This window comes from Diadema setosum, chromosome 11 (assembly GCF_964275005.1).
Source record: "Diadema setosum chromosome 11, eeDiaSeto1, whole genome shotgun sequence".
NCBI lineage: Eukaryota > Metazoa > Echinodermata > Echinoidea > Diadematoida > Diadematidae > Diadema > Diadema setosum.
Window position 1 is genome coordinate 2130066 of NC_092695.1, and position 19654 is coordinate 2149719.

General features: G+C 38.8%; 1 protein-coding gene across 1 annotated transcript in view; it reads left to right on the forward strand.

Annotated features, from left to right (window-relative positions):
• The window catches only part of LOC140235257 (cGMP-dependent 3',5'-cyclic phosphodiesterase-like), a 254211-nt gene that overhangs the window by 223505 nt on the left and 11052 nt on the right, over nt 1-19654 (forward strand). The window contains 6 exon segments of the mRNA XM_072315290.1: nt 644-755; nt 1914-1953; nt 15015-15078; nt 16954-17023; nt 17892-17952; nt 19156-19362. Of these exon segments, the coding sequence (XP_072171391.1) occupies nt 644-755; nt 1914-1953; nt 15015-15078; nt 16954-17023; nt 17892-17952; nt 19156-19362 (554 nt within the window).

Consider the following 19654-nt stretch of genomic DNA (forward strand, 5'->3'; position numbering starts at 1 on the left):
CTTTAAGTCTTATTCATGAAATGAATTTCATTCAGAGATGGGATTTCCTATTTTTTTTTTTTTTTTGCACCAAATGGAGAGAGAATTGGTCAGGAGTATGACGGTTGTGACACAGGGGATTAGGCTTGTTTTGTCATCTTTCTCAAGGCAATTTTTGCAAGAGATGAATATATACAGTATAATCCATCTCATTTTCATGAGGGGAGATATCATCTTTTGGTTCATCAAAAGATGATATTTGTGAGAGATGAATATATATTTATATTTAAGAGAGATGAATATATATTTACATATATATATAGATATATAGATATTTGTGAGAGATGAATATATATAATCCATTCATTCTCATGAGTGGAGATCTTTTGACTCATCAGCCTTCTTCACTCTCCATCTTTCCCTTTGTCCCCCTCTTTGTCTCCATCTATCTATCTTTCTCTCTCTCATTTTGTCTCTTTTTCTCTCACTTTCCTGTTTGTCTCTGTCTCTCGATTACTCTGTTTTTGTCTGTCTTTCTGTAATAAGAATCAAAACAATGAACAATGCTTGTGTATATATAGCACAACACAGTTCGTATGCGGCTCAAGGGACGTTAATGGAATATGGCATGGTATGATCCATGTGCTCTCTTTGTTTTTTCCAGACACACAAATGCAGACATTGATGTGATCAGACACTGCTTCCGGTACACCGTCCCAGTTCTGACTAGCACACTGGCTCTACAGAAGGAGAGGCAACTAAAACATGAGACACAGGTAAAAAACAACAACTAAAAAACTGCCTTTGTTGATAATTTGTCCGCTGTTCAATATGTTGAGAAGTATGTGGAGAATGTGCAGTGTTTCTCTGAGGCAACCACCGAACTTGGGTTGGATCAACCAGATGTCAGATAGATAATATTCTTTAAAAGAGAGAGAGAAATAAAAGATAAATGACACTTTACGTAAAGAACATACAACAAAACAAAATAAATCAAAGAAGAAAATATACTAAGGGGTATCATGCAATGAACAAGGGTGGTATTCTGAAAATCTTCCTAAGTTTCTTCCTAAGTTTCCTCCTAAGTCAGAAACTTAGGAAGTGCCTAGGAAAGACAAAATTGGTATTCTGAAATTTCTTCCTAGGCACTTCTTAATGCAAATTAGGCCATCCTTATTCCCGCCCCCGTCCTTCTTAAGCCAATACGAAATGCCGTATCATAAGGAACTAACCGATGTCTGCCAATGACAATCGCATATTACTATGACGTAGGGTCAAATACACGAGTGCGCGGCATGTCCCCTTTCTCACGCTCATTTCGCGCATCAAAGTACATGTGCGCGCAATGACTGACAAGCGCGCCTATCACGATGCTTGCAGTTTGCTATTCTTAACAACGTACTTAGGACAGGGGTGGAGCTTTCCTAAATATTTTCCTAAAATTCTTTCCTAAGTGCATTCTAGAATACCAACTTCTTCCTAAGTCAGAAATTTGCATATTCCCACCCCCTTCCTAAGTTTCTTCCTAAATCTACTTAGGAAGAAACTTAGGAAGATTTTCAGAATACCACTTAAAATCCTGACTTAGGAAGAAATTTCTTCCTAGGAAGGAATTCAGAATACCACCCCAAGTGTTTGCCTGTAGCACTTATTTAATAATGCTCAAAGGAAACCTTCAAATATTCATGGTCAATATCCTTCATATTGTAGGATAAAAATAAAACAATTGCTGTGCACTGTTGTTCACTTAATGCGTTGAGGACAGACTGATTATGCTACAACACCATCTCCCATAGACACTTGCCCGAGTATACTCGGGACTCGTCCTCAACTGGTCAACATGCTCTTATGCCACTCTTGTGGAGTATATCCTCTCAAATTGATATCAGTATAAGATTTCTGATGTATTCTCTCTCTTTTCTTTGCTTCCACAGTGTATGCTACAGGTGGCCAAGAACCTCTTCACTCACCTTGGTAAGTTCAGAGATGATGCGGTCCGATGGTCCCGGATGCCCCTAGAGTTAGCCTCCCTCCAAGCCTCCATCAACCTTCTTACCCCAAACAGGCTTAATCTTCTTTTGGCAGCTGAGGCCGCTGGTCTACCCCTCTCCTCAGGGTCCGGCGTGACCATTGACGAAGTCCTTGATGATGACAGTTTGAATTACCTTGGTAGTGGGGTTGTTGTAAAACATGCAGAGGTGGGTGTCTCTGAGAGTTGTTTCTTAGATCAGTGGGCTCTGGGTGAAGCTGAAAGTTGCACTCATGGTTCCTTGGGAGTTCTCGGTAACCTGGAAAAAGTTGGTAAAGATGGCAAAGCAAACGAGTCCATGAGGACTTCTAATGGGGATCTGATGGAGGCATCAAGTTCCAGCAGCTTGGAGAGTCACCAGGTCTTGTGGGACGACGTGGAGAAAGAGACCCTCCAAGCTTTGACAGAGCTGGGTTTCGGTAACAGCTCCACAGCTTTCTTCAACACGTATCCCCTGTTCAAGGTTGCCAAACCTGCACAGAGCCAGACCAGTTCTCTGGTTGTCATTGACTCCAGCTCAGAGTCCTGTGCAGGAAGCGAGAGCATCCAAGAGGTACCCAGTGTGTCCTCTCTGTCGACATCAACGTCCACTCTCAAGGACATCAACGATGTCGACATCTTGTGTGAATGTTGTCACAAAGAGATGACACAAAGGTCTACAAGCGTAAGTAAGCAAGGAGATGAGCTGGTTACTGATTCTCCAGTAACTTGCCATCACAGCTGCAATCGCCATGGCAACAAGACAGGCATCAAAATCCCTGTTCCCAGTGTCATCCAGACTTCTGCTGGCTTATCCCAGTGTCTGCTGCTGGACGATTCCACAAACTCAATTTCCTGCGAGTGCTACCTCACAGAGTCTGGGACGCTCCTGGATGGTGCTTTCCAGGAGGTGTCCCAAGAAAGCACTCCTGATGTCCAACTTTTCTCAAGAAGAGGTCCTCCCCCATCGACATCCTTTCCGTACATTCCTGTGTCGACCACCTTGAAGCTACCGTCCCTGTCTACTCCCTCAATCAAGATCATCCCCCCTGGATCCTTTCAACCAACCCTTGATGAGCATGCTCCAGGATGTTCCCAGGGGTCCAAGGCTCTCCTTGGCACCATGGAAGCCCAACAGCTGCTGAGCACCAACAAGTCCACCATCCAGCTGGACTGGAACAGCTCTGTGCTCAGCGTCAAGCAGGTTCCTTTCATCCCCTTCAAGGCGCCGGATCTCCACGAGACGTGTATGTTGACTGCTCTTTTCGGACGTTTTAGAGTTTGTGTTGAGTTTCACCAGATCTACTTCGGTTGCATACTAACTCGATGGTTCTCTTTCCCAGCTAATTTCTTGGAATTTGAGGAGGATATTTCTGTTGTTGTTGTTCCTGTTGACATTCAAACTAAATTTCTGCACTCAGAAGAATTTCATTGTGTTGTTTTTTATTCACATATTGGGATAGTGTCGTTCCAAAAGGCACTTACCGTGTATGCATGCTTGGAATTACATTTTGTTGCTTATATTTACAATATTCTCTCTGTGGAAGAGCTGTTCTGGATTTGTTATATTCATAATGTGCATGCATTGTTGTTTAAGCCATCCATTCGGCATTCTTTGATCCTGTTTGAATGTGTTTAAGAAAGTTATTGAATCTGTCATGACTTTTTCTTGAGTCATATTTGCAAATAGTCCTTGTAATGTCATATTTTGCAAGACTGTGTAAGTAATTTCATAGATTGACAATGCTTTTGCAGGTGAGCACCAGGGGAGTGAATGATAAGTCTGTTTATCATTGTGACTCAACTTTTGATGTTGTCAATCTTTGTTGACTGAGATGTACAACAATGTTCAAGTGTATAATTTAACACTTCACTTCAGCACATAGAAGTTTTGAGAATTATGCTGTAACTACAAATACCGCTTTGCTAATAAATCACACACAGTGGGTTTTGTTACACTTCTGTCTGTAGGAAATAATGAGTACTTCAGCATGGTACAATGTATATCTGGTCACTCAGTTTTTCATTGTTTCATAACATTTATTTTAACATTTTCAGCCCTAATATTTTCAAAGCTTGATTTTCTCCACATTATTAAATCATACAAGAAGAAGAAAATACGTTTGTAATAATCCCGAGGAGTGTTATTATGCCAATAAATTGGCAGAATACTAAAACCAATTAACTACGGCATCTCATAAGTATAAATCTATAAAATGTAAAATCTGACAGTATTATGTGTCAGATTGGAGGAGTCAGAGCCTCTTCTTCTCTTTGAAACAGATTCAGTAAAACATTAAAAATTGTGTATCACTGCAAGTAATTTGGTGGCCAAATGTCGGGGAATATTCTGCTTGGTGGGAAGTGAAAGCAGAAGACTGGTGCTGTTGATTGGTAAACATGCCGGAGGGGGAATTCATCTGGCAAATTCAGACTCTTTTGAGGATGAACCCTAGCATATTCAGGTAATCCTCTTTTCTGGATGCCCCGCGATGAAAGGAAGAATCACACTTGTGGTTCACTGCCTTCGTTGTTTCCAGAATATATATACAGATAGATAGATAGATAGATAGATAGACAGATGGATAGATAGATAGATAGATAGATAGATAGATAGATAGATAGATAGACGGATGGATAGATTGCACTTTCTAATCTTGAAATGATTTGCTACAAGGAGTGGAGAAGAGGAAGTACTGAGAGGAAATTGGAATAAATTGATGTCAATGATTTGGGGAGGGGACGTTAGTTTGCTTCCATTTTCTCTGTTGAACTGATTTGTGAGCGTATCAGTCAACACACATGTAGTTATTCACGTCGGGAGTTTCAACAAGGGGACGAGAAAAACAAGAGCACGAAGGCATTGACTTGGCATTTCACATGCACATATGAAAACAGGTAGAAACAAGTAAGAAGAATAAGAATACATTTGCGACTCGAAAGTCATGTTCTGTTGGAAGTGTCTGTGGAATTGAGTTCACATTATCATTCGTACTGATACCTGTTTCCGTACTGCAGTATTTCCGGCCTTTTCAGGGACAATGCCCTTTGATGAAGGTGTTTTTTGAGTGTTGTTGTTGGGGGAGTAAAAATCAAGGATATCTCTTATTGATGCAAATTAACACTAGAGATATTGATGTAAATCACATTGAATTCTTAGGCACAGTTGATGTTCTATTCCAAGTTGTTGCCTAATACAGGAGATATGTAATGAAACATTGAACTTGCCTCCATGTGCAAAGTACAGTAAAGACATGAAATGACAAGATAAAAAATTCACCTGTCCTGCTTGTCCTAGTTTGCTCTACTGTTGGCTCATATCTTGGTTTTGTTGTCAATGCATTGCTGCAGTGCACATTTTTATTTTTTATTTTTTCTTGATGGACATTTTCCCTTTTTAGTTGAACTGTAGTAGTATGGGGAATTCTTTCAGCGTCATCATCCAGATTCTGAAGCCGGATTTCACGCACTTAGAAAACTGACCCATTGTGGCCTACGAGGGAGCCACACACGGGGGTCATCTCGGCGGGATTACGGCATCCTTAAGAGCCAGCTGCTTGCATGCGGCTGCGATCCTCGGGTCCTAAACCATTTAAAGAAATGAAAAGCTGAAAGAGAGCCTCGGGTGGGGTGGGGCGGTAGGGGGGATTATTGGGACTGAAAAAGCAAACAAACAAGAGTTGGAGCTCTGCAGCTAACAAGTGGCTCTGATTGGTCGATTGGTCACAACATCCTCTCTGAAAGCTATCCCCTCCCCCCCCCCCAAAAAAAAAGATGCTCTCATATTGTACGAATACTGTAGTTTAACTCACTGCTTACCACATTCTGATGAATCATGTTCAAAGTCAGTAGCAGTTTCGAAGTCATGTTTTGAATAAGGTTTTTTTTTTTTTTTTGCGTGATGCTCCTTGGAATGTGTGTGATTGTTTAAATCAATATTGTCATGTGATTGTACATATATCAAACAAAGTGAAGGATAAAACCCATTTACTTATGTCAGGGTGTTTTAGGGAAATAAGATGATAGGCTCCATTTGAAAGACTTGGCTACAAATTGATTGAATAATTGTGGATATTCTTCTTCCACATTGAATTCTTGGTCAGTTCAGTTAGATGCAGCATAGTTTTTAGCCCTCGTTGACGCTGTTCAGGGTGTCGAAAGACATCACAAAGTATATGCATGCTCAATTCAGCTCTATCTAGCATACACCAAAAGGAAACCAAAACCTAAAGAGAAATGTGGATTGAGTGAAAACAGCAACATTAGTAGAACACATCACTGAAAGTTTGAGGAAAATCTGACAATCAATGCAAAAGTTATGAATTTTAAAAGTTGGAACCACTGGATAAGGAGACTACTTGATTTTATGACATCATGTGTGGACAACAGTGTAAAGAAAATATAAAGAAAATTCAACATACTTTCACTTTTCTAGTGTAATGAAAGAGCACTTCACTAACTGCTTTCGAAAAGCAGGGGGAATAATTACTACCCTTAACATAAGTCAGTATCAAGTTGATGGAATATGTAATTTTCATGAAAAATGAATTTTTGTGGAATTCTCTTTATATCGTTGTCCACACATGACATCATGAACTTTAGTAGTCTCCTTATGCAGTCATTACAACACCAAAAATTTAAAAATTTATAACTTTTGCATCAATTGTCCGATTTTCCTCAAACTTTCACTGATGGTTCTACTAATGTTGCTGCTTTCTCTCAATCCACAATGCCCTTTGGCTTTTGGTTTCCTTGTACTGTGTAATCATGCATTGAATCGTTATACTAAGTAATCAATCTTTAGTTATTTGATCCCCCCCCCCAAAAAAAAAAACCCACAACAACAACAACAAGAACACACACACACAGGAGGACATTATAGTGAACCATGTTTACTATTCATCCTATTTGTGATAATGTATGCTTCTTGTCAATTGTGTAGAATCATGAATATGACATGATAGTTTTCATGCATTAACTACATGGAATATGGCACCATTTTCTGGTGCAGACAAGAAGCTGAAAAGGAGTGAAAGGATCCGGTCCCTGGTCATTTATTCCAAAGTTGTCCCAAGGCTATCGTTGCTTCCTCAATTTCTTGCCTCCAAATTATTCCTGGCGTTGGCGATGGGTCATCTGCAACTTATTAACTTCCGTTCTCTCTTGCGATAATCAAGACTAAAACTCCTATTTGCTCATGCATTGAAATATAAAAGAAAGAAAGAAAGAAAAAAAAAGAGAGATGCATGCATATGTCATGCACGTCTCCCTCAAGACCCGAAATTAGAAAAACAAGTTGAAGAATAGAAACGCTTGTGGTTTGCTACAGGCATCATATACTTTGGAGAACAATCGACAAATGTCCTCCAACTTCCACTGATGAAAAAAACAGGAGGGGGGAGGGGGTGAAGCTGATATCATCTGCATTGGAAAGGGCAGCAACTTACAAACAAACAAACAAAAACTTATGGATTTTAGAATGTGATGATTTGGCCTGCCGCGATGTGTCTACCAGATACCAAAGTAAATCTGGTTTTCTTGAGCTGCAAGCTTATCCTTTCCGTTTTCCCCTCCATCGGTGACATTTAGCCGCAAATTGGCTTATAGCAACCCAATCAATTATCGCAGAGTTTTTCTGGAGTTGTGGCCTGCGAGGCAGAGGTATGAGTAGGAGGAAGGAGAGAGAAGGGAGATGAAACGAGGAAGTAGGAAGCAAAAGATCACCTGGAGGAAAAACTTTGAAAATTTCTCCCCGAGTTCACCGAAGTTTGAGACGAGGTTGCCACCTCCTGGTCAGTGCACCCATCCATGTTCTTCTTCAGTCCTTTCACCCAGTCATCCTTCAATTCATTCATTCATTCATTCATTCATTCATTTCTTTTATTGGATGTCATGGGTGAGATGAGTGCAAGTCACAAAAAGTCTGTCTCAATACACTCACTTTTTCGTCCTTCCTTGCCAAGATGGCCGCTCGCTGGATTTTGCTTTGAACTTTTCCTCCCTTCCTCACTCACCTCAGTACCAGTCCAAAATCTACATTATCATTCCTCTCTATTGGTCCAACCGTCAATCTCCTTTGAGTAGTTTCCTTTCTTAAAGTTTGTTTCTTCCTCAGATATCCTTTTCTTTATTTTTCTTTGCCTATTTCTTTCTCTCTTTGATAGTCTTTTTCTCTCCATTTCTCCTTTTCATCTCAGTCTCTCTCCTCTTTTTGTACCGTGGTTTCCTTTTCTTTTCCAATTCTCTTTCTTTATATTAATCTTTTGTAATTGATCAAACTCTTGATTTGTGGATGAATGGTTATCCGTATATGTCAGCTTGGGGCTCCATAACAATTAATAGACAGACAGATGGACAGACAGACAGACGGACAGACAGACAGACAGATAGATAGATACAAAGATAGATAGATAGAAAGATAGATAGATAGATATGTGGAGATAAATAAATGAATGAATAGATGGATAAACAGATAGATAAGGAGAGAGAGAGAGAGAGAGAGAGGGAGAGAGAGTTGCATGTATCCTGTGCTGAACTTTCTTAAGCCCTTTTGTTTCTTTTCTTCCTTTCTTTTTTAAATCTTTATTCCAACTTTCCCCCTTCTAACCTATCCTGTCATTCTAATTCTTCACTTCCCTCTTCCGGAACTTTTAGCCCTTACCTGCATCTTGGGTTTAAGATATACTCTCAATGACCCTGCATGTTTCACCCGACTGTTCTTTAGGACGCATTAAACAAAACTATGTTTGTCTGCCCATCAAAATAATTAATAGAGCTCGTTAGAGTGCAAGGACACTTGGAACGAAATACCTTTTTCCCGGACAAGGTCTGGAGTCTTCTTCAGCTGAACTTTCAAAGTTTACCCCCTGCCAGGTCATTTAAGTCTGTTTTGATTAGACCAATTACTGTAGCTGAAACCTTCTGCTGAAGTACATTAAAGAGGTCACATACTCTAGAAAGAAGGCACAGTCTTCATCTCTCCATCTCTCTCTCTCTCTTTCTTTATATATCTATCTGTCTGTCTGTGTATTTGTTTATCTATCTTTAACTATCTATCTATCTATTTACTGTATGTCTCTATCTATCTATCTATCTATCTATCTATCTATCTGTCTATCTATCTATCTATCTATCTATCTATCTATCTATCTATCTATATCTATTCATATATCTATCTAACTATATTGACCTATCTATCTATGTATTTATCTATCTATCTATATCTATATATTCATATATCCATCTACCTATCTATATCTTTGGCTATCCATCTGTTTATCTGTATGTCTGTCTCTCTGTCTATTATATATCTCTTTATCTACATGTATCTGTCTATCTATCTATCCATCTATCTATCTATCTATCTATCTATCTATCTATCTATCTATCTATCTATAAATCTATCTATCTATCTATCTATCTATGTATATTTGTCTTTTTCTTTCTCTTTCTGTCTCTCCTTCATGGCCTCTTAATATTCTTGTACCAGTGCCACATCATTGTTGTTCCCTCATTAATTCAAGAATGTCTTGATGCATTCCAATGAGGAATGGAACATATCAACACATTTCAGGCAAAATTGGACGCTATATCTTATGCAATCTATGAAATGTGATAAACTTAAGACCATTGACCAATCAAAGTATGTTACAGATTTGATAAAGGTCAAAGGTTTGGATCAAATTCCTCAATCTGCACATTTGTAATAATGCAATAGATGAATCTGAAACCCAATAGTTATGTGCATGATGAGATTCTTAAAAATGATTTCTAAGAAATAGCAATATGATTTTGGATAAATCTGGTGAAGGTTAATTGGTAAAGATCAGGTCAGCTTTATACATTTAACTAAAATGCAATCATTGGAGAGATGATCAGTTCAATCTCATCAATCTTGAAGCAGTGATACAATGTGAAGTGACGTGCTGTCGGCAGTAGATTATGATGATAAGCTTGGTGTTTACTTTATAAAAAAAAAAAGAAGAGGAAGAATAGATAAGGTGTTGCAATGGATTATTGTCAAATGTCACCCTGTGTATTTTTATAATCTAACTGTTAATCTACAATTGTAACAAACCTGTTGGAAAAACAAAGACAGTGATAGATATTCAAAGGCATTTCATGCCTGAAGTTTTGTGTGTTCCTTTGTTTATCAAATTATTTGTTTGTTTTGTCAAAGAGCTTCCAACAGTCTGTAGGAAGCTCCTCGGTTTTATTTGGTGCTGGTACAAAAATTGATGTCATAGAAATCTGGCTGCATTTTTGTCTGTGTAGAAGGAGAAAAAATGTAATGTTTGAAGTAGGAAACAAACCGGCCAAATGAGTAAATAACAATTCACTGAGGACACACGACTCAGAGCATATTGAGATAAAGCGAGACTGCACACAACAACTCTCCAGTTCCATGAAACCTCATTCTTCTCAGGGTTTGATGAGACATTGATTTTCTCTTTCAATCAAATTTTCATTTGCCTTCCCCATCTCACCCCTCCCCCACCTTTCACTAAATTGATATTTATGAAATACATTCATGCTTGAAATATACCGTTTTCCTAGAGTTTGTATTCTATATGAAGTGCAAGATATCATACGATGATATTTTGTTACACCACTACATCAACAAATACAGTGTTCCAGACGAAATGCAAGAGGTTTGTTTACATCCAATTTCGACAGTTACGCTGGTTTAAATCCAAGTCACTCGACGGTCAACTGATATCAATTTCAGGGAACAGACAATTGAGATGAGACAAGAGAATTTTTCTCGCCATCAGTTTTGTGATTATTTTTCTCTTCCAAACGTCGGAAACGGGCAGATTGCAGGGCTGCCCTTTCTGGAAATTGAAGTCGCAGTTTATTGCATTTTCTCCTCTCTCCCAGCGAGATGTCGTGTAATAGCTGTAAGGGATGTTATGTTTATGTCCAGGGTCTGAATAACAGAAAGAGAGATAGGCATAGATGTATATGGTATAACGAGAGGAGCGGACATAAACGTATGGTGAGAGATAAATAGGCCTAGAGAAGAGAAGGAGGTACACTAAACTGATGGAGGTACTTGGAATAAGTGTTAGCAGGGCTGTGTGGCCGATGCAGTATACATTACCGATGGAAATGTATGGAAAAGGTCTGCATAAATCTTTTGAGTGGAAAACTTGAATATCATTGTCGTCCACAAATCTCTCTTCTTTTTTTTCTTTTTTTCTTTTTTTTTTGGGGGGGGGGGGCAATGGCTGCCATCTAGGGCAGCGAAAAGTGCAGTAAACCAGTTCAGAAGTGTCTGTCATTTGTCAAGAAAGTAGCATGTCATATTGTGTGCACAGTTTATCAGCATGTATATCAGATGCAAAGTTATATATTTCGTTTTCTTGTATATTCCTTTTCTTTATGTACTTATCGATGGATTTTTACTTTTTTGATCGTGTACATTCATTAATTCTGTCTGTCAGTGGACTCTGCAAGGTTTATATCAATTGACTCTTCATCTTTAGATTACTTTGGGCAATGCAAGTTTGGCAGCTGGGTTGATGTAAACAGTTGTTCAAGAGTAGGTCTTCTTTGCCAACATCTTACTCACTGCAAGCATTATTGAGTTGGCACAATCAGAGTGCCTTTATTTTAGTAGTTCACAATTTGTGGGATATGCCAAAAAGTATAGCTACATCTGCACCATGGTATTTCTGTGTTCTTTAGCCAGTGATGAACAGGTTTAAGGAAGATAATCTAGGAGATGTCACAGATACCACTCTTGTTATCTCCGAGATTTTAGAATTCACCGAGATGTGTTCCATTACATGACCTGTGTTTGTAGGTATATGGTTATCAATACATTACCTTTTACCTTTACAGGGTGTAAAGTACAATGTGCATCTGTAAAGGATGGTATTACAAATCAACATGCATTTTGTCAAATGGCACTTTGGCATGTCAGTCAAAATATTGATATATGTCATGGATTCCAACAAATAGACACAATGCCTGAAAAATGTACCTGAGGTTGATCAAACATTACTGATCATGTACTCATGAGCTGTAGATACAACCTCTTATGTTTATTCATTTTTACAGTATTATTTGTATCAAGTGACTTTCCTTCCATTGGTGAATGGTATATTTCTTGAGATTTCTCAAAACTTGTGCAAGATAATGAGAGAGAAGGGTTCGTTTTCATACAGATCAAGGCAACCTCGCAAGTCTGTGCCTTGAGTTCAGGTAAAATATATGTTATCTTGAGGTAAAATAAGACCTGAGGGAGATGAGCTCATCTCCACACTGCTCACAGTGCATGTCGGATGAGGGAGAAATTCCTCTCGTATCATGATATGATTCCACCAAGCCCCAAACAATGGGTATGGGAGAAGAGACAGCATACAGGATGATTCACAGTCTGTCAGATAGGAGGAAATCCCTCAGGCAGGTGATGAAAAAGGCACATCAGTGAAAAGGAAATCTTTCCATTCGTGTTGGTGCATCTCGGGCAAGCTTCGATGAAAACGTTTCTTTTACCACATCATACAAGTAGCAGGATTGGTAGAGTCATCTTTGATGAAACAAAATATCATATTACAGACTTTGTTGATGCAAACGTGAATATTTGTTTGGAATGTATATATGGCCTGACAGCACAGACCTGTAGAGGTCAATTTTCTGGTGGCCTGAAAGTATTTGCTTTGGGTCAACAAGTGTTATTTTACAAGTTTTGATATTTGGAGGAGGGGTAATCTGCAATGTACATCTGAAGTTTAGGATCATCCCATTTTGTGATTCTTTTTTCTTTTATTTGTGTTGATACACCATCAGAGTAATAAGTCATCAGCAGTGATAATTAATGTCAAATAGAAGAGAAAATAATGCACAAAATGTGCTCGATGAGTATGCAAAGTTTCAGAGTAATCAGGCAATCTCGTTGTAGCAGTGGATGTCGAAGATTTGAATCCGTTTATCTGTTTGTTTGTGTGTGTGTGTGTGTGTGTGCATGATAGAAAGTGAGCCAATGTATAACTTTGTACTTAAGTAGATTCCTCAACTTGAAAGCCATCTTCTCATAATAATGCTAACAGAGTTCGACCTTTTGATTGCCCAGTTTTAGTTGGTTGCAAACATTCAGTACCAATTATTTCACTCATTACCTTATAGCTATGAAAATATTTCTTCAGAGTCTGACCAAAACTAAGATATCCTGGCAAGGTACCATTTGACTGAGATTGGTGATACATTCTCAAATACATTGCGTAACATGCATCTGTGAGATGTCGCAAAATGGTGTGCAGACTGCATACTAGTCGTGTGACCCCTCCCCCCCCCCCCCACCCAGGCCTCAGAGTTGATACAGGTGTGAGTCCATTCTCATCCATTCTCTCCTCCCAGAGAATTAGACCCCAGAAAGCCTGTAATAGTGCAGTCACCACACCACTCCATCATAGCATTTTATCACTCCCAATAACTTTCCACCTCAACATCCCCTTCCTTCTCGTTACTATGGAGACAGGATCGCTGTTGGAAAGTTGGTTGGCAATTACTGTTGCCCTTCTAACCCATTTCCCCATAATGTTTTGGAGTTGTTTTATTTTCTTTGTCGTACTGCCTCTTTCAAAATGTGAATATGATGAAAGAGACGATTTGTACAGAAATGTTCAGGACCTGTTAATATGTGATTTAACTGGAAAATAACAACATGATGCATTCACCCATTTCTCACAAATTATATTGATCTCCATGAGGTCATTAGAAAGTTGAATTTCATTTTTGTGGCTGTTGTACTTCACTAATATATAACTTCATGAATGTTATTCTGTTTCAATATAAATATGTATATGTTTTGTTGAAATTGCTTAGTCTTATTTTTTGTTTCCATTTTTTTTTTTTTTTAAGAAGAGAGTTGCATTTTATTTTGTGTCGGCTCTCAAATTACATTGCTTACTTGTTTTTTTCCAGTTTTGATATTCAGACATTGTTTTCATGTCCCATGTGAACAACGTGCATGTTCGTAGTTATGACAATGAAATTGACTCATTTTTAGTTATTGCTACTCTTTGTTTCTTGGGCATTATTTCAGAAAATATATGAAGAGTTTGTTTGCAAAAACCGATAAGTCCATTTTTGAAGATTTTGAAGTACGGTCTCCGTCATAAAGTACAAAATAATCACTTTTAAATGATATATTGGTCACTAAATATAAAGGTATATTTTTGAAGTTATGGTCAAAAAAAGCAACATTTTTCTTATTATTCCCTTTATTTTTCTTGACCTTTAATCGCAAATATCTCCATTTGACAAATATGGACTTATCGGTTTTTGCAAACAAACTCTTCATATATTAGGTTATTGCTGATTGTAAAAGCAATGTTAATATACTAAAAGAGGAAATGTTGCTTTTTAAACCAAAATGAGCTCGCCAGATAAAAAAAGCTTTTATACCTTGCAAATTTAGTTGTAAATATTTTCTGCCACAGATTAATCAAACTTTATCCTTGAAATATTGTCTTTCTGTTATGTTGTCATTTTCCTGTTATCTCCTACTGCCCTTTCTCTTTCCATCCTTTGTTTATTTCAATCTATTTCTGTACTGCTTTTGATTGTTTTATTTTCTTCTTTACATATGTGTCATTTTCCTCTTTATTGGTCTGTTTTTGTGTGATTTAAAGGTGATGCATCATCGCGAAAGCCATATAATGTCTGGAAGATTATTTTTGGGGTTTTGGGCAGATAACACGTGTACGAATATGTTAGATGACAAACTTTAAATTGATGTACAATTTGCCTTTATTCATTACATGGAAAATACAGTTTATTCTTTAAAAGAATGGTAAAAGCTTGAAATCTGTAAAGGATATATTGCCAAACTCAGCTTTACACACATCTCTCTTGCTTTTGTAATCTCTGGCCTTGTGCACAGGTATCATGATGATGTACCACAAAAGACCATGCGTTTTCTTTGTCACTGTCTTCTGTGTTGTTGATGTTGTTCATTCTGCATGTTTGACTCACTTTTCCTGTGTTTTCTCCCCCCTGCTCCCCCTCTCCTGTGCAGATGATGTATATGTTCTCTTGAGGGAGATCATGCAAGAAGCAAGGAACCTGACTCAGGCTGAGAGGTAAGTGAGAGAGAGATAGAGCAAAGATTCTGCCGGTAGAAATATCTTCCAACATCCCTCCTTGGTTCCTTTCTTTCTCCTCTACCCCTTCCCTGTTTCCGACCAGCGACAGGTTCCTCTCTCCTTCACCCATCCTCCATTTCTTACCAGTTCCAATCTCTCTTCAACCTCTCAATCAGCCTTACTGGTTCCAATCTCTCTCCTTAGAGGAGGGATGGGAGAAAACTGGTAGAAAACAGGGGAGGGGTAGACTACCCCTCCTCTGTTTTCTACCAGTGACAGATTCCTCTCTTTCCTCTCTGAACTTGTCTCCCTTTCTTATTCATCTTTCTTCTCCTCCTTTTTTGTTTCTTCTTCATTCACCTCCTTCCTGGTCCTCTCAATCTAGTCTCTATCTCACTTTGCAAAACTCATCGTCTTCCTTCGCCCCTGCACCTCCCCCCTTCTTCAGTCCATTGAGGACAAGCTAATTTTGCCATAACACACAATTCCTGTAGACACCTGCCGGAGCATACTCGGGTCTAGTCCTGAACGGGTCAAGTTCCACATGCTCAAATGTATCACTCCACCTGCTCTCCTTTCCTCCCCTCATTTTCCTCCTCTTCCTCTTCCTTCGAATTTTCTTAAAGACACCTGTCATATTAACCTGTTGAAGACGGGCTAAATTTACCACATAACATGCATTCCCCATAGACATCGGGACTTGTCCTCAACGGGTTAAGAGTGCACAAGTCTCATAGGCATCTCAAAAAGTGGCTCCTTCTCCATCATTATCTCATTCCCTCATCTCTTATCTTCTCTTTCCCCCCTCATCCTATCTATCTATCTCTCTCATCTCCTCTTCTCTTCTCTCATCTTACCGCCTCTTACTCTCCTCGTTCCCCTCTCTCTTCTCTCCATTCCTCGATGTCTTCACCAGCCAGTAAAACCAATGAGCCAATCTATATTCATGCCCTCGACCATCCCCTGTAAAGCATGCTATATTGCCGTTCCGATTCATTCTCAGAACTGATCCGCACTGTTGCCTCTGCCTCTGATTCAGTCTCGCCTCTCTTTGTTGTGGCAGATGCCTGAAGGGTACAATCTTACATAATCACATTTTGGACGTCGTTGTGGTGATTTTCGTTATCTTCAAATCTGGCATTGCGTAGGATTGGTTCCATATTCCATTCATTGTCAATTTTACCATCAGTGTTTGTATTCTAAAGATAGATGATTTTGCATTTTCATTGAGCTGCTACATGTTGACTCCAGGGCAAGCTTTTACCAACATACACGTTGTACATGTAGGACATGTTTTGGCATCAAGGTGATTGAACTCTCGTGTGTAGTTTCGCTGTCTCTAAAAAACCCTCTAATTGCAAAAGACAGACTCTATCGATCTCATGCTTAATGTTGTTTCCCTTAAAAGTACTGCAAAAGGGGTGTAAAGATTACCTGTAGGCCTATAATTGTGGCGATGAGGTTATTGACTTGTCCTCAACATTATTCCTGTAGCGCATCATAATTGCCCTGCACCAAATTACAATATAAATATTGCGCTGGTTCACTCGTGCAAGATGGTGGTTTCCTATTCATCTAAATGGTAAATACAATGGCAAAGAGCTCATATCTAACAAAATGGAAACTACGTGTAGATGAACATGAAGAAATATGAGACGTGATATTCTTCAGTCCCCATAGAAAGGAAGATAGATTATGATATGACTGATACTTTATGTTCAGAACTGTTTTTTCTTTCTGCTTTTTACCCCCTCCCCCATTAGAATGCAGCACTAATAAGTATTTACATCAAAATGTATTTTACTGAACATTGATATATATGCTGGTATGCAATGAAGAAAGTTTCTTTGTTCCATTTGTCCCCCTACCCAGATGTTCCCTGTTTCTTGTGGAGAATGAGGAGCTGGTAGCTAAAGTCTTTGATGGACAGCTGGTAAGGGGTGTGATGGGGGCCATCTTTGTGACCTTTGACCTTTTCTTTTTTTTTCACAGAACCATGCTACATTGTATAGTAAAGTCCCCTTATCTATTTTCAAACTGGAAATAGTTCGTACTTAATAGATAAGTATTATATAAACCATGACCATGATTAAAGTTTTGACAAGAGATTTGTTCAATACTGTCATTTCATCCACAACTTTTTGTTTCCCTCTAAATCACAAAACCAATTTCATGTCTCTTTGAAAACTATTTCACAGAATTACAGGGCTGCCAACTCTCACTCATTGAGAGTGAGACTCACTCATTTTGGTCCTTTCTCACTCTAAAACTTTATTTCATTTGCATGCATTTCTATTGATCTCACTCATTTTGACTCTGAAATTATAGCATTGGCCTATGGGAGTCTCACTCTCAAGTAGTTTCCAATGTTGGCAGCCCTGGAATTAGACTATGATCAAGCAATCAAACTGTTAGAGATTGTTTTAAATAGCTCATTTTATCATTGAAATTAGTAGAGGTGTAGCTTGCTTGAGAGCTTAAATGTTTGACGAGATCAGGGACCTCCTTCGTAAAGTACAGTATGCTTTACAGTCATAAGCTGCAATAATCCTCGTTACCCCAGCAACAGTTTAGATGCTTAAAGCTGATTGGTTCTTTCCTGACTGCCACCATAGTAATTTGTATTGTTGCAATGTACAGTATTTGCATAACAATGTCTGAAATGAACCCAAGAGTTTGAATTCATACTCAGAAGTTTTCCCTTATTGGATTTATTTACCAATCAATATCTTTTAACTTCCCTTGCATCCATGTATGACAATATTTTTTTCTTCTCTCTCTCTCTACTCTCTTTTCTTCCTCTCTCCAAGGAATCTGGTGAGGTGAGGATTCCAATCACACATGGCATCGCCGGACACGTTGCCAGCACTGGTGAGGGCGCTATTCCTCCACTGCCAGCAGTGCCGTATATAAAGAGAGTGTGGCCAACTCGGTTTTTGGCTCATGAGTTTTGAAGCCTGTGATTGGTCAAAACTGGTCCCGTGATCATTGTGGAGCCATGTCGTTTCCAAAATGCGCTCACAGGCAGTGCCCATTGTTAACTACACTTCATTTGGCTTGGTCATATTGTTACATGTATGTCTGAGCGTATACGCTAACCCCCTAACATGTAAAACGCGGTAACAACATGGCGTCCAATTTAGCAGTTGTCGAGACTCTCTTTATATATGGCACTGACTCCCAGCAGACAAACCACTCAATACCCCATACTGTATAAATGTAGTCTTGTACCTGAAGAAATACATACATGCATTGTGTTGAATGAACACTTTCTGATAGTTGAATAAATGTGAATTTTTGTGGGGGGGGGGAACAGAATCATGGGTAAAAGAAAAAAATGCATGATTTATGGAATCAAAATTTGGTTGATGAAAGAAAGTGAACCATGTGTGCCAGAAGAGTAGTTGAAAAAACAAAGGGAGTGATGCATTTTAAGTATAGAACAGTATATCATGGGCATAGGTGATTTGTAGAAGATATTGCACAGTAAATGACAGATACATTGACGAACAGGTTACATTCATTTCAGAATGTCATGACCATTAAGTGATCTTTGCTACTGTACATATGCTACCACCTGATCCTTGTAAAGACATTGATAAGATCCCTGAAATGAAACAGGGGGATAAAAAAAAAAAAAAAAAAACTTCCATTAATTATTTTTCTCATATCAAAACAAGTCAGAGATCACCATGAAATTTAATGCATGTTTCCTTTCCTTGCTAATTGTAATTTTACCCCCCCCCCTTGTAAAGACATAGAGATGAGTATTAGTGCATTGTGAGTGAAGAACCCTGTTTATGTTATGAAAATATTATGCTTTGTGACGGCCAGTGTCACACTTGCTTTTTAGTAAACAGTCACAATTTACGTAGCTTCTCATCATGGTGGTGTTTTATTTCAATAAATGTATTCATTCAATTCACCAACTGACTGATTAACCAACCCAACCAACCAATTTAAGAGTGAGTCTCAAAAGTTAAGTGCCCTGACAGTACTGCTGAATGTTTTTCTTACACAAGAGGGCTCTTAGTCATTAATGTAATATTACCATACGATCCCACAATGCATCAGGCAAGATCCTGAACATCAAGGACGCCTACTCACATCCACTGTTCTACCGAGGGGTGGACGACAGTACCGGCTTCAGGACCAGGAACATCCTCTGCTTCCCTATCATGGATGGACCAGGTACAGTGTCCAGCGGGACTAGGTCCTGGTATGGTGGTGGAAGGAGCATGGTGGTTCAGTGGTTATGGGCCCTGGGATCTTAAACAAGAGGTTTTATGTTCAAAACCTGTGCCTTGATGATACAGCCTCCCTGTAAAACTGATTTAATTGTCATAGTCTGTGCAGTATGAATGGAGGTTACAAGATAAGCCTACTTCATGCAATATTTGACAATCAGACTGCCAAGTTATGTTCAGCGGCATCAATATGTAAGGATCCTTGAACTGTATATTGGCTAGACAATGAAATCAGTTTAGTTCTACATGATCCACTTCAAGTTATTTAGTCTAATGTCTAATATTGTGAACATCTTCACTTCCTAAATTTTCATGAACTTTTCCTA